A 15,614-nucleotide genomic window follows, 5' to 3' on the forward strand; every position below is an offset into this window, starting at 1 on the left:
AATTTGATCCACATAACATGTACTATTATTTATTTTTTCCTGCTCTGAAAGCATTCATTCCTTGGGATATGGACTCAGGTACAAGATGACTTCAACTACTTTGTCAAGCTTGGATTTATTGAGGAGAGGTGGTATGTTCGAATTGGTGTTCCCAATCCTTCCACATTCAATTCCAAGGAATGTAGATTAAAATCATGTTCTGCTCTTGTTAAGGGAGAACTTCCAGAGTGAAGTTGCAAAAGAACACTGACCAGGAGAGAGTTTGGAGACTCAATCGGTACAAATGTCCTTTGTATTTTCTCCTCGGTGAGCTTTTAGTGACCATTGGCAGATTATTGGTTTCTTTGCATGCAAAATTTTGTATCTACGCCAACTAAGAATTTCTCAGATTTAGTATGTTTAGTTTTGGAGGAGGAAGTCCATAATGCACTTCCAAGTTTTCCTGTAAATAACATGCTTATTGACGGTAATAGACAGGGAAATGGAATTGCTATTGAATATCAAGGATAGATGGTGAGACACCTGGTATTTACATTTACCTGTTGCATTTGCCTGGTATTTTTGTGATATAAGTGTTTACTTCCGAAACATTAACTCATGCCCGAATGTGAACAAGTCTTATTGCATTCAGGCATGGACTGTTTCACTTGCCAAGGCATTGTGAATCATTTGCAGAAACATTTGCCTGCATCGGGTGGGGGGGGGGGGGGTTCCCAACCTAGGGTTTACGGACTCCTTTCTTTCTGGTATTGGTCTATGGCATAAAAAAAAGGTTGGGAACCCCTGGCCTAGAACCACAACAATCGTGCCTTTCCAACCACTGGATCCTAGCAATTTGTTTGCTTTGCTTTACATCCAAATTTCAAGTAAGATTGTGTGTAAGCAACATTAGATAATCTTTCATCATGGAAATTTTGTTCAGAAGACGCATTGATTTAGAAGGAGGGTGCCTCGAGATAGTGGGATTGGCGTGTAAAGATTTTTGCTGTGGCTTGATCCTCAGAGCTCAGAAACAATGAGCATAAGCCCTCTGCCATTAGGCAATGTTCCAAAAGTAGCGACCCCAGCACAGACACTGACAATGAGCTGAGCTTGCATTCCTCCATGCCTGCTGATGCGATCATCTGACATGGCGGGTCAGAATCTGCTTCAAGTTGAGCTGCTGAGGACGTGGCTGTTGAATGACACTGACCTCTAAATCAAGGTCTTCTCTCATCGGCAGTTGATGAGACCCACTTGTCACAAAATTTTCTCTGAAATTTTTCATGTCAAATGGCAGAAGCCGGTGGAATGATTGCACTCTTGCTATGGGAAAGTTGTTATAATTTAGAATTCTGACATTGATTGATCTGCATGACACCTGTTGCCTTTTTTTTAAACATTGTGTGCTTGAAAGTCTACTTATGCCTTGTATCCTTCTGCAAAACAATCATATTGCTCTTTTGAGGTTTGTTTTTCTTATATTTCTACTGACCTGTGGACTGCAGCTTTTATCGTGACACTTTTTACTCTGATTGGAATACGCCCAGACTATACTCTGAGCATCTCCTCAGCCACCTCTTCTTTCCTAATTTATTTGGACAAGTTTCCTATTTTACCTGTCTTGAAGAGTGATATGAAACATATATTTCCATAGGTTACTCTTACTTCAGGTCTGGCTCAGGAATTTCCAGTTCGAATTTAAACTGTTAGAGATAGAATCGGGTTACTATTAAATTAACAAATTACAATCAGTTAAAATAAGGGGAAAATAAACAACAATGCAAAGGAGGAATAGTGAGGTAATGTTTATGGACTGTTCAGAAACCAGATGGTGGAGTTGAAGGAGCCATTACTTAGGTGTGGGCTTTCAGGCACCTGTACCTTCTCCCTAAAGGCAGTAACGAGAAAAAGGCAGGTCCTGGATGGTACCTTACTGATGAGTTAACAAAAGCAATAATTTTACCTAATTTACATAATTACTGCCCATTACGCCACTGGCATTTAGGGCAGCAATGAAGGTCCTCCATCCCTGGCCCTGTTCAAGGTTTCTTTCATCATGTCAGTAGCTTCCTCTTGGTTTTCACTACTGCCAGTCACGCAAGTCCCGTGTGGAGACTCAGGAGTACCGTCACACTCAGTTGCAGAAAAATTCTTCATTGTTGTTTCCATAATAATTTTCCTTTGCCTGTCAGGATTGTCAGCACTGAGCTGAACCCCTGAACCTGCAGGACCATTAGACCACTGTTAGTCTGGGTTCTACTCTTTGGCATGGGTGACCCTCCCAAGAGCCAGCGCATAAAACCCTGACTCCAGCCAATGTGGCTGTCTGGGTGGTTGAGGCACGCAAGCCTCCAAACCCAACGACAAGGTTGTGGTCCTCTTGGAGGACCTAATTTGGATGTGTTCTTCAAAAGATGGATGATCTAATCTAATGTTGGAGAAGTTGTATTTTTTTGCACAATCTAAGTATTGGGTGCCTGTCTATTCTAAGCATTGTATAGTATGAAGTAGATTAAGCAGAAGCACCAGATTCTTCCCTTGAAGGATACAAACTATTTTCCCACTAAATTTCTGATGCTAGTTCATAAAGCTAAGCTCCTCAAAGATCCATTGAATTTTGGATAAGTAGGGAAACAAGGGACTTGTGGTCAGTGAAGATAAAAGATTAGCCAAGCTCTTACTGAATGATGGAACTGAAACAGGAGGCCAAAAGGGCTGTTCCTGTTTATTTTTATCACTTTGTTAATTTGGTATCATTACTAAAGGATTTCTGTTTCTGTACTCTTGTACTGAGTAGTGTGTGGTATCAAGTAAACGTGAAATTATCCCTCTCCTTTCACTAATCTATCTCCAAACTTAATTTATACTCCTTGCTTTTTTACCCTGGTGCATCAAAGATGTACCAAGACTGCTGTCTTTTATATATTTTGCATAATATCCATTCTCTGCATTACTGACTTAAGTGCAAGAGTTTTGCCATTCACAATCCTATTACTGTATTCCTGCACTTCATTTCACTTTTGGTAGTTTTATATTCCATTATCATGGTTTTGTTGCCGCATTGCCTTCCTTCTGTTCTCTGCTTAAGTGGATAGTCATTTTTTTTCCTCACTTGTTCTCCACTGTGGGAACTATATAGGCAATGTGCTTTTCAGGAATCCATTAGGAACACAACACAACACAGCTGCACCACAGGGTAATAAACTTGCAGAAGCAAACAGATTCAGACTTTCCCAAGACACAAAACTTTAAGGACTCTCACTTCATCTGTTACTTGTTTTGGCTATCTCTCTGCTCAAACTGAATTGTTTTCCAAGTGTTTTAACTTTTCAACCAAGAATTTGATCAACTCCATACAACACTAAGGTTTCTTTTTCACTACGATTGCAAAAGTAAATAGAATATTTAATTTCTTGTGTGAGGACTCTGAGGAATACTGGCATTATAAAGTATTGAGATCACTATTGGAGCGTGCTCCTGTTTTGGTCACCAAGCAAAGGCAATGGAATGGATTCAAAGATGGTTGCAAGTATTAGATCATCAAACTGCAGAAGGCTACAAGAGTTTGTGCTGCTCTCGGGGAAGGAAGAGGATTGGAGATGCGCAATATCTTTTGTATCATTGCAAAGTTTCAAAGTGTTAAAATGGCTATCTGATAACTGAGGTAGAATGGGAAGATCGTACAGTGTAATTATTATATTGTTGGTGTGATTGAATGGAATAGATTATAACTTTTTAGCCCACCCTATTAAAAATAACTTAAATTGATTCTTTGGGAAGGTGATAACTGGCGATGAAGGTTTCAAAGAATGGATTAAGTCGGTGAGCTAAAAAATACATTTTCATTTTTTGTCTTAGATAAATAGTTTTGATTTTTATTAACCAGCTTGGAAAATAACTTGTCCTAAAATGATTAAATTAATGTGTTCACAGTGCTGTACAGAAGTCTTATGCATACGAGGGGTGATTGATAAGTTTGTGGCCTAAGGAAGAAGGAGATGAGTTATTAACTTCAAACTTTCTGCATTATCACTCAAAGTTGAACTGCACATGCATGTAATGAGAGCATCTTGGACCTCGTTGATAAGTTTGTGGCCTAAGATAGAAGGATATGAGTTATACAGCTCTCGTTACAAGAATGTGCAGTTCAACTCTTTGAGTGAAAATGCAGAAAGTTTGAAATTAATAACTCATCTCCTTCTACCTTAAGCCACGAACATCAATCACCCCTGCTGTGGACCACTTTCTGGAGGTCCAAGATGCCGACCCCTACAAAGAAGGAATCTGTATGCTCCACGACTGCTGGACTAAGTGCGTTAAATGTAGGAAAAATAAATGTGCTCGGTTTTCTAAAATTGACTCCTCCTACCTTAGGCCACAAACTTATCAATCACCCCTCGTATATATAGCTAGACTTTTGCCTAAGACATTTGCACATTCCTGTAGTAATTTTAGAGTTTGTACCGCAACAAAAAATCATGACTTATGTGGGTGATGATAAACTTAATTCTGATGCGGGTCTCTATTGCGAACTGAGAGTGGGAAGGTGACAGGGAGAGGGGAATCATGGTTGGGGAAGGGGGAAAGGGGAGGGAAGCACCAGAGAATCATTCTGTAATGATCAATAAACCGATTATTTGGAATCAAGTGACTTTGCCTGGTGTCCCAGGGCTGGGTGTGACTGCACACACATCACCCCTTGCCCCTCACACTCCTTCTCTGCCACCTGTCCCACCCCACTCCTGTGGCGCTCCACCTTCGCTATTCTCAATATCCTTTCTCTCCCCCCCCCCCCCGCCAGATTTATAAACTCACTCTCCAGTCCACGTTGACAAAACGGTACTGTGCAAAAGTCTTAGGCACCCTAACTAATAGATATAATGTGCCTAAGATGTTTGCCAGTACTGTATGTATTGTATTTACAGTAGTAGTAAAATTAAATGAAAGAATTATATACTTCTCCTTTATGCAGAAATATGGAAACCAATTACTTTACAACTACTAAGATTAACAAGCTAGCTCAATAACAGGAAGCAGTTGAACTGAAGTCATTGGGTGGGGAGGAGAAACAGCATCCTTTTCGTTGTCTTAAGATTGCACATAAACCTATTAAATGATGATGTTACCTTAAACACAATCGATTCTGGTATTACTTTTATATTTTGGAACTTTAAAAAAAATTATTTTTTGTAGTTTCCAGAAGGAGTTCTCTTCTGAAGACAAAGATATTGCGAAGAAAACAAAGAATATTGACACAAATCTACTTGCTGTGCTTCCTAAAGGTTAGTATCATGGTGCTTTGAATGAATTGAGTTGAAAAGGGACATTTGTTCAAAGTTCAACGTAAATTTGTTATAAAAGTATGTATGTGATACCATATGCTATCTTGAGATTCAGTTGTTTGGGTGTACTGAAGATCCACTGCCTTTAGGATTAGAGGAGCTGATTTGTGTTATGAATTAAGTATTTTGAGAAACAGTAATTTTGATAGCTGTCAGGTCACAAATACTAAATGACCCAAAAACGTTATGGGTAACTATTATCATGGTCCACTAGACTAATTGATAATGATGCAGAGCTCAGAGGGCGAATTGCAAATCTCTGTTAATTGAAATGTCTATTTCAGATGATTGTACAGTTGAAATGATTGTTCTATTCAAGTGTCATTTACATAACTTTTAACTAATCTGATGGATTTTGAGGAAATCAAATGTAACAATATTCACTATTGCTGTAGTTGGATTTGTTGTCATTTAAAAACAAAACCACAGCCGCCCAATTGTACATCAGTAGGTTTCTGCCCAAAGTATTCATTCTTTATTTTTGATGTTACAAGATGTCAGACAAAGGCTGTTGTCTCTTTACGTAATTCCAATTTTTGTATTTGCTTACACAAATTTCACAGTATTCAAAGAACCTCAACAAAATGGCACTTTCTTGAAGGTTATTAGGCTGAAGTATAAACAGTGGTTAATCCTTTATTCGCCGACAACTGCAAAAATTGCTAGGAAATAGGTGAATGTCAACTGCAAGTCTTCTACCGGGGACTAAAGTTGGAGCTCTACACTAAACTAAAATGCCCCAGGAGAACTATGATGGCATAGTATCCTTTTGATACTAAGACAAGTAAATGAAGTGCAGGATCCTATTTTCAAAAGTTCGAAGTAAATTAATTATCAGAGTACATCTTTGTCAAAAATGTACAACCCTGAGATTTGTTTTCTTGCAGGCAGTTGTGTGAACTGTTCAGTGATGGGGTGAGTGAAGTTAACCACTGGTTCAAGAGCCTGATGTTGAGGAGTAATAGCTATTCCTGAACCTGGTGGTGTAAGTCCTGAGGCCCCTGTGCCACCTTCCCGATGATGGCAGTAGCGAGATGAGAGCATGGTGTAGGTGGTGGGGGTCTTCGATGCTGTTTCCCTGTGAAAGTGTTCTGTGTAGATGTACTCAATGGTGGGAAGGCTTTCCCCAAGATGGACTGGTTTGTATCCACTACATTTAGTAGTAATTTTAGATTAATTACATTTAAATTTGCATTCTAGCGAAGTGGCCCTTATGGCTCATTTTGACCTTTAAAACTGAGGAGTGGTGTAGCACTATTATTAAGGATGAGGTCAGAGCGTTGGTGGCTTGGCAGATAATTGTGTAGAATTGGGATCAGTTGGGTGAGCTAACAGAAGGCCAGAAAAGATTGATCTGAGTTATTTATAAACCACCAGATAGTAGTTCTAAGATGGAGTATGGTATAAATCAGGAAATTAGAGATGCATGAGGTAATACAATAATCATGGAGTATCTCACATATCCTGAAGAAGTTTAATTGATGGCAATGAGGATCAGTTCATGCACCATACAACAGATCAATGTATTGAGGAATCCACTGCAGAAAAGTCTTCTATCGCTAGTATTGTTATATAATTAGTTAAAAAAAATCTTGTTCCAAAGGTTTAGGGAAGCATAGCCATAATAATGAATTTTGAATTTTTAAGGATACAGTTAATCTAAAATGGGATTCTTAAATGTGAACAAAGGAAACTACACAAATTTAGAAGGGCAACCGGAAACTACATTAGAAGGTATAATGGACAGACAGTGTATATACCTTTTAAAGGCTTAAAATTGTGAAAAATAGCCCATTCAAGAAGAAAAAATTAAATATATTATTAAGTCAAATGATTAGGAGTATGTTAAAGCTCAAATAAAATGGACCAAGAAATTGATAAAGAGGAAGTAGAATGTAATGGTAAACTGATGAGATATATGAAAACAGACTTTTAAAACCATCTGTGAGAGAAGCAAAAAAGGAAAATGAGCAATGGCAAATATGGACCCCTGTCAGAGAGAGACTTGGGAATTTATAATGGGGAATAGTGAAAAGCTTGAAGAATTAAACAACAATCACATAAGACACACAAAAAAAACAAATGTTTACCGAGAATGAGAAACTGAAGGAAACCAGTGGCAAGACTGAATGCCATATTTTTTAAAATCCCAAATACCCAATGATCTACATCCAAAAAGGAAGTGACTGTAAGATATCTGATGCACCAGTTAATGCTTTTCAAAACGTTGTACATTCTGGAGTGATTTCCTGCAAATTACAGAGTAGCAGATGATGGCTGCTATTTAAGGAAAAAGAGAAAACCTGGAATGATTTATCCGTTGGCTTTTCATCAGTAGTATGAAAATGAATAATTGTAAAAACAGATCATCTAGAAAAGAAAAGGACGAAACAGAGTCAACATGGATCTATGAATAGAAAATTGTCTAATCTGTTGGAATTCTTTGAGGATCTGATGAGCAAAATACATAGAGAGAAAAAGTGGATATGGTGTTTCACATTTCTGTAGACTCTCAATAAGGTGCCAACAATGTTAGAGTTTGCAGTATTGGAATAATAAACTGACATGGACTGGGAATTGTCTACGTGGTACACAAGTGAGGGGAGTATCCTGGTCTCCTCAGTTCCACCTATTCTTCCCAGTTCTACCACAAGAGGAATTGCAATGGCTAATTAACCTAACATGTCTTTGTGATGTGAGAGGAAACGCTCAGAAGTACAGGATTTCCCCAGCAGCTATTATAAATATCTTTAATAAAACTAATATGGAGTTTCAATTCTGAATATACCAAATATAAGAAATATTTTTTTAAATATGTATCATCAATAATTTAATTTTTTAAGAGCTACTCTCAAGAAGTTGTGTCAAAATAATGTCTGAATTATCCTTCTGTAAGGAGAACATCTAGAACAGGGATGGCTAACCTATGGCGCATGTGCCAAAAGTGGCGCATTGGAAGATTAGAAGTGGCGCATTGCACACCAGTGATACTAATAAAAAAGTAAGCCTACTCATGCAAAAAGTACTTACCAAAAACCGATTTGTAGGAAAAAAAATCTGTAACAGGAATTCAAGTAGCTTAGAGCTAGCAATGGGTTTTACTGAGAATAAATCTAAAACTTAGCAATTATTTTTAGTGATTTCATTATTTCGTGCACATCTTTTGGCGAATGTTATCTTCTTTCACATTGATCTGTTTTCAATTCTGAAAAATGTTCAATGAGTCAAACTAGGAAAGAAGGACTTTTGTTCTGCAGTCATTCCATAACTGTTCAATACACGTTTGATGCTTGTTTGATCCTGAGGTGCCAGGCGTCTGCACCAGCGGTGCGTGGCAGGTTTTTGCCAGTCAGTTTACAATTGACACTCGTGCACTACGGAGGTGTGCTTTGTTCGTCCTTTGTGAACATTTGCAGTTCTGTACTTTTTCGAAAATTAAGCCTTGTTCTTACATTCAGTTACCCATCACAGTGCAAAAGAAAATGAGCAAGAGAAAAGCAGAAAGTGATAGTAAGCGTGAATTCAATGAACAGTGGGAAAATGAGTTCTTATTTATAGCGGGTCCATCAGGAAAACCATTGTGCATTGTTTGTGAAAACACTTTCTCACATAATAGAAGACATGATCTTAATAGACACGATAAAACACAACATCAGACTGAAATAGAAGGAAAACTGAAGCTAGTGCTTAGGTCTGAGTTATGGAAAGAATATGTGATTAAGAAAAAGGAAGAAATCAAAAGAAGACAAAATATATTTGTTGAAAGTCTCATTAAGGTAGGTAATGTTTATCTTGTTTTTATATTAAATCAAGATATCATGTAAAAATGCTAAATATGTCTGTATTAGCATTTTTACAAGAATTGAATGGGGGTTCAAAAGTTGTTTGGCGCATCTGAACTCGTGCGTGAAAAAATTGATGCATGGTATGTAAAAGGTTGGCCACCCCTAATCTAGAACTTGCACCACGTTTATAGTATTTGCCTATATGTAACAACTACACAATATTTGGAGCTTTAAAGTATAAAAAGGATTAAGACCATATGCTGCATTAATGCCAGTTCCCTGTGAAATCGCCATTCGTGGTTCTGACTCTCCGCTCTGCAGTTGCACTTGCTGTTCAGTTCAGTGGCAGAGCAGTGACTCAGTGATGAAAGTATCTGCATGCACTTCACATAGTCTTCAGCTGTGCACAAGGAAAGGATAGAATACCAGCAGCACTACCCAACCAGCCTCACTGGCCCTGTGGCAAAAGGTAAACGCTTTACTTCAATTTATTTTGAAAAACTAGGAAATTAAAAGTATTAATGTACTTTTAACACGTTTTAGTTTAAAAACAGATTATATTCTTTTAAAATATTTCTGACTGTTTTACAACCTTTCAAAGAAAGCCTTGGACAGTTGCTCAGCCTGGGGATTCCTCACCATATGGATATCCCTCAACCTTGCAACGTAACTATCTGGTGAGGAGTGGGATGGCAGTGTCAGCCTCTCTGGCTTTCTACATCCAAAAGAATTAGTGCAGCAGGCAAGAACCATGGGTGACAAGGCCAGGCAGGAGGCCACATGCAGAGAGGTCCAACCCAGTGTCAATCAGCATGTAGTTTTGCAAAAGTTAGTATCATCCAGAAAGCCTGACAAATTGTTCATAATACTACATATTCAGAAGAAAGGGCAAAGACTTTGAATGACATCAGCCATTCTGCCATCTTGAGCTACTGGGCTGTTTGTTCAGCAAACCAAGGGAACTGGTTTCTCCATTGGAGACTGAGTCGGTCTTTGAGACTACTGCTAGAACTTTAGCATTGAAAGGATTGCTCCATTGTTGGGAGTGTGAATTTTGGAAAATAACAAGTTTTGGTCACTTTTTAAAAAATTAAAGTACACAGGAAATGCTGGAAATTATCATAAGTTGGGCAGCAACTGTGGACAGAGAAATAGAGCTAACATTTGAGCTGTTAACCTTTCATTGGTACTCAGCTGACCTGATGGGGTCAGCCATTTTATTTTAATTTCAGATTGCCAACATTTGCAGTAAATTTAAGGTTCAAAGTTCAAATTTATTATTAAAGTGTGCATACCGTATACAATCTTAGTATTTATCTTCTTGCAAGCACCCACAAAGATGTACAATAGAATCCATGATAAACCTCACACAACAAATTTGCATGTAGTGCAAATAGTTTTTAAAAAGTAAACAAATAATACATAGAAAATTAACTGCAGAATCCCCGAAATTGAGTCCTCAGCTGCAGAGCCATTTTAGCACTGGGTGATTGAAGCCCATCCTGGAGACCAGTGGCTCCAGAGCAGCAATTGTTTGGAAATCTGGTGGTGTACAACACAAGACCGCTGCACCTCCTGCTCTATGGTAGTACTAAGAAAAGTGGGAGATGTTCTTGAATCCTTCAGTAACCTGAAATGTACTTTTCAGATTCAAAAGCACATTTCTTAAAGGGAAATTACAGGTTGTAGATTGCAGTGATCGTTTTTCAGAAGTATATCTAGTAGTTCTGTGACACTCAACACGTTGGAGGAACTCAGCCGGTCGGGCAGCACCCGTGGAAACATCAACTCATCGTTTCCATGGATGCTGCCCGACCTGCTGAGTTCCTCCAGCGTGTTGTGAGTGTTGCTTTGACCCCAGCATCTGCAGATTATTTTGTGCTAGTAGTTCTGTGAGCTGCCCACCCACAAAGCATTGCCATATGTCGCCAAAGCCACATATTACCTTTTAAGAAGTTTACCAATTATTAAAGAATTTAGAATATTCCTATCATTCCTAATTTATTCTGCATAATTAGAGTAGTTAAATGGACAAATAAACAAAAGTTTTAAAAATAATGAGCAGCTTTTTGCTGCAAACTATATGATATTATCCAACCAGGATAATAGATGGTTCCTTGCATAGACTTCTCATATTTGACCATACATTTACTCTACTTTGTGTGATTTTGTGATCAACCGCATTGAAAATATCTAACTTTCCGATGTCAAAATGTTATTATCAAGGTTTCCTTTATTCCCGCTCTGCCTCCTGCCAATCAGCCATTACTTTATCCATGCTGGTAATATGGTGCAGATGAATTAGAAGTAGGAAAATGTTTGCCAAGAGTTGGAACTTGACCTGCAATAAGCATCTGCTTTTAAAAAAAACGGATAGGTTTGTATTAAATATGGATGAGCTGCTTTGATATTACTTGGGGAAGGGTATTTTGTTTACTTCTCTTTATTGCTTTGCCACTGTTTTCCTCCAATGTTATATTTTTCTATTTCTCCCATGTTCTGTCTTGTGCTTAACCCCATGGCTCTGGGGAAGTGCCAGATGAGCTATTGGGGAGCATTTTGAATCTCCCTAGCTTGACAGATTGAGTAACGTTGGCAGTGAACACCAAGCTTTGACAGCTGCTAGTACTGAGGGTGAAGAAAGCAACTTTTTCTTTTAAAAGAAAACTCCAGGAATTTATTTTAAATAATGGTCACATTGCTCACCTTTAACTCATTTTGTATGTTCAGTTCATTTTTGTTTCTAGAGTCCAATACAGTCATTCCATAGATAGGCATATACAGAAGAAAAAACAATAATTTATTCTGTGCTTTCTCTATGGATTTCTATCTCGCATTGATTACAGGCTAATAAAATATTTTTTTTTAGAAACCACAGCTATCTTACCAGTTTTGCAGATATATAAAAATTCATGTTGGCTTCTCAGTATTGGGCCTTTTAGTTGCAACCATCAGAATCAGAATGAGTCTCGGTTTCAAAATTGTGATTTATTAATGATGCTGCTAAACAGTTCCACTCACCTGCATTCCTCTATGTATTATTGTGGTTATTTAATTATAAAAATGTCACATCTGCCATTTTGACATTTTTCAAATATTACTATTTTCCAGTATCTGAACTTCGAAAGCTTTTTGAAGCTGGGCAAAAATCTTCTGTGGAAATGAACAGGTAAATAAGGATTCTTTTTGAATGCCTTGGGTTGCTTAATTAAATGCCAATTGACAGGCTGTACTTTAATTTGTAAGTAAATGTGGTGTTAGAATCACTGAATGGTTAGTTCAGTGTTTTCACAGTATGTTCATTCTTTTGGAGATATAGTGGATTTCCATTAATTAGACCATCGGTTAATTGGAGAAGCCGTTTATTTGGGACAACTTTTAAGGAACAAAAACAAACTGAGAAAATAGCCAGATTACCGTTATTTATTTGGGACACTATGCTAATTAAATGAGACAGGAGACTGTTGCTGAACAGTTTCTAACTAACTTCAGTCTTGTGCGCGTCATTTTGCTGTTAGACGCTACACCATGCTTAGAGCGAAGTTTTTAAAAAAAATTTTGTGTTTGTATCAAAAAGCAGCGATTTTTGTCACTGATAGTTCGCGAGTAATAAACAGAGAGACAATCAGAGCTACTTTCCTCATTGCGGTTTTAAGCATTCAGACTTGGAGATGGCAGAAACCAGAGAGTGAAATTGAAGTGATTTCTCGACTTCAGCAAGATAAGAACTGCAAAAAATTAGAAGGCATCAACAATCACCTTGAATGTTACAATGAAAATGAAGATTTGGAGGATGCAGTTGTCAAAAACAATGTTTGAAGGCAGTCCACTATCTGCACTAGTGTCTGTGCTAATTTTGTTCATTTATAATCAATAAAAAGAACACATCAGCGTACACTGGATGAGTTCCTCCATCGATAACTATTAGGAACTTATACACAGTTTTACAGTAGTTTTGGTAGTGTTTTAACTTTAACTTCACCTAAACGCTAAAAAGACAGAGTACATGACGTTTAACTGCAACGAAGGTACTCTCAAGGCAGCAAAGAATGATACCATTAAGAAAGTCTTTGACTACAAGTATCTCGGGTCAAGAATGATGAGTTCGGAGAAGGACATAAAGATACGGAAGGTACTGGCGTGGAGGGCTATGAACGACATGAAGGAAATCTGGAAGTTGAGCCTGACCAGAAGGCTTAAAAAGAGGATTTTCATAGCAGTGATAGAGTCCATTCTCACGTACAGATGTGAGACATGGACACTCACCAAGACGATGCGAAAGTCTCTAGATGGTTGCTATACAGTAATGCTCTGGCAGCGGGGCACTGTCTACGACACCCCGAGCTACCTGCCAGCCTAGTCATCATATGGGAGCCCAAGCACAGGAGGATGAACCCTGGGTGCCTTCCCAAGACTATGGTCAACACGCTCCTAGAAGACAGCGGCGCGGCTAATGTAGATGAACTGAACACACTGAGGAGGGAGAGGGAGAAATGGAGGGTCCGTCATCGTGCCTGACGCCGGCCCCCTAGGCCTGAGTCGACGTAGTAGTAGTAGTTTAATTTTATCACAAATGAGAAAATCTGCATTTGCTGGAAATCTGAGCAACACACACACACGCGCGCGCACACACACACACACACACACACACACACACACACACACACACACAGAGAATGCTGGAGGAACACAGCATTTTATTTTTGTTCTGTATTTCATTTAAATACATAATTTGTTACTCAGTTAAATGGTAGTCGTTTTTTTTATACCTTTTAACTATTTCCATTAAAGTTTGGATAATTGGGGCAACCACTTAATTGGGCCAAAATGTCCTGGTGTGTCCCAATTAACTGGAATCCACTGTACTTTCTCAAATTGCTTTGATAATGTATGATCTTTGTCCTTATCTCTCAAACTGTTCTGTGTAGAAAAGAGAGAATTGCAAGACGTTTGGAAGGAATTGGAAGTGAAACACAGCCAGTGTTGCTACAAAATTGTCCTGGATTAGTTACTCATCGTCTACTGGAGGAAGATACTCCTAGATACACACGAGCTTCCGATGCTTGCAGTCCACCTCTGGGTATGAGACTTCTTATAATTGAATCAATTGGGTTGAGTGAAATGTTCAGTGCACAGATGATGCGTAATGAGCCATGCTGATATGCTGTTTGTCTCAAAAAGTTGTTAAGACTTTTGTACAAAATGTTGTTTTGCTCTTCTGATTCTCCATTTGTTTTCAAAGCACAAATATTTCTTCCAAGAAAGTGAGTGATAAGTGAGTTTACAAGCAGATTGCTTCTCTTTCTAACATATTTATGAAGGTAAATGGCCCTTAATTTATGTCAAAGAAGTGTATGAATAAAATACTTGTGTAGAAGTATTACCAACTTTACAATTAATTTAATGCTAACTGACTACCTAATCTATATTAGCATTGTTACTGAGGGAGGAGGGATATGAAATGGACTTGCTATCTAGAGACAGAATCCTACCTTTTCAACTGGTGAATTTAAATTGAGGTAATTACGTAAAAATAGAATAAATTCTGCAGATGCTGGAAATCCAAGCAACATGCACAAAATGCTGGAGGAACTCAGCTGGCCAGGCAGCATCAATGGAAAAGGGTACAGTCACTGTTTGGGCTGGGACTCTTCAGCAAGACTGGAGAAAAAAAGATGAGGAGTAGAGTTGAAAGATGGGGAGAGGGGAGGGAGAAACACAAAGTGATAGATGAAAACGAGGGGTGAAGTAGAGCTGGAGAAGGGGGAATCTAACAGGAGAGGACAGAAGGCCAATGGAAGAAAGGTGGGGGGGTGGTGAGCACCAGAGGGAAGCAGTGGGCAGGTAAGGATATAAGGTGGGAGGGGGAAAGGGGAATGGTAAGGAGGGGGGAACATTACCAGAAGTCAGTGTTCATGCCATCAGGTTGGAGGCTACCCAGACGGAATATAAGGTGTTGTTCCTCCAACCTGAGTGTGGCCTCATCACGACAATAGAGGAGGCCGTGGATTGACATATCGGAATGGGAAGTGGAATTAAAATGGGTGGCCACTGGGCGATCCTGCTTCTTCTGATGGATGAAACGTAGGTGCTTGGCGAAGCGGTCTCCCAATCTACGTAGGGTCTCACCAATATACAGGAGGGCACAGCAGGAGCGCGGGACACAGTATATGGCCCCAACAGACTCACAGGTAAAGTGCTGCCTCACCAGGAAGGACTGAATAGTGGTAAGGGAGGAGATGTAGGGGCTTGTAGTCTAGCTTCGTGGCCACTGACTTTGGGGCATTTAGCAACGTAAAATACATACCCAGCCAGCTTTGCCCACAATTCTGAGTGTATCAATAACCATCTTTAGAGTAGTGTGACCTATAGCAAATGTGTTGAGTGACTGAAATGATCAGTTATAATCAGACTGTACTGCAGAACAAAGAGTATCTTTTATTTGTTGGACAAAATTTAGACTATGCATAATTTGAGGCACTTGAGTTCTTGCTTTCAATTCCTG

The 15,614-nt window shown here is 38.8% G+C and overlaps 1 protein-coding gene across 29 annotated transcripts in view; it reads left to right on the plus strand.

Moving 5' to 3' along the window:
- The window catches only part of svila (supervillin a), a 279,438-nt gene that overhangs the window by 128,760 nt on the left and 135,064 nt on the right, over positions 1-15,614 (plus strand). For 24 of the 29 annotated variants that reach the window (XM_072253924.1, XM_072253926.1, XM_072253922.1 and 21 more), the window contains 4 exons: positions 3,763-3,804; positions 5,176-5,264; positions 12,221-12,278; positions 14,038-14,189. In XM_072253924.1, coding sequence (XP_072110025.1) covers positions 3,776-3,804; positions 5,176-5,264; positions 12,221-12,278; positions 14,038-14,189 — 328 coding nt within the window. In that variant the 5' untranslated portion in view covers positions 3,763-3,775. Of the gene's footprint in view, positions 1-3,762; positions 3,805-4,206; positions 4,294-5,175; positions 5,265-8,275; positions 8,326-12,220; positions 12,279-14,037; positions 14,190-15,614 lie in introns of those variants that run through there. The other 5 variants (XM_072253940.1, XM_072253939.1, XM_072253941.1 and 2 more) reach the window with 3 other exon arrangements.

This window comes from Mobula birostris, chromosome 3 (genome assembly GCF_030028105.1).
Source record: "Mobula birostris isolate sMobBir1 chromosome 3, sMobBir1.hap1, whole genome shotgun sequence".
NCBI classification, from domain to species: domain Eukaryota; kingdom Metazoa; phylum Chordata; class Chondrichthyes; order Myliobatiformes; family Myliobatidae; genus Mobula; species Mobula birostris.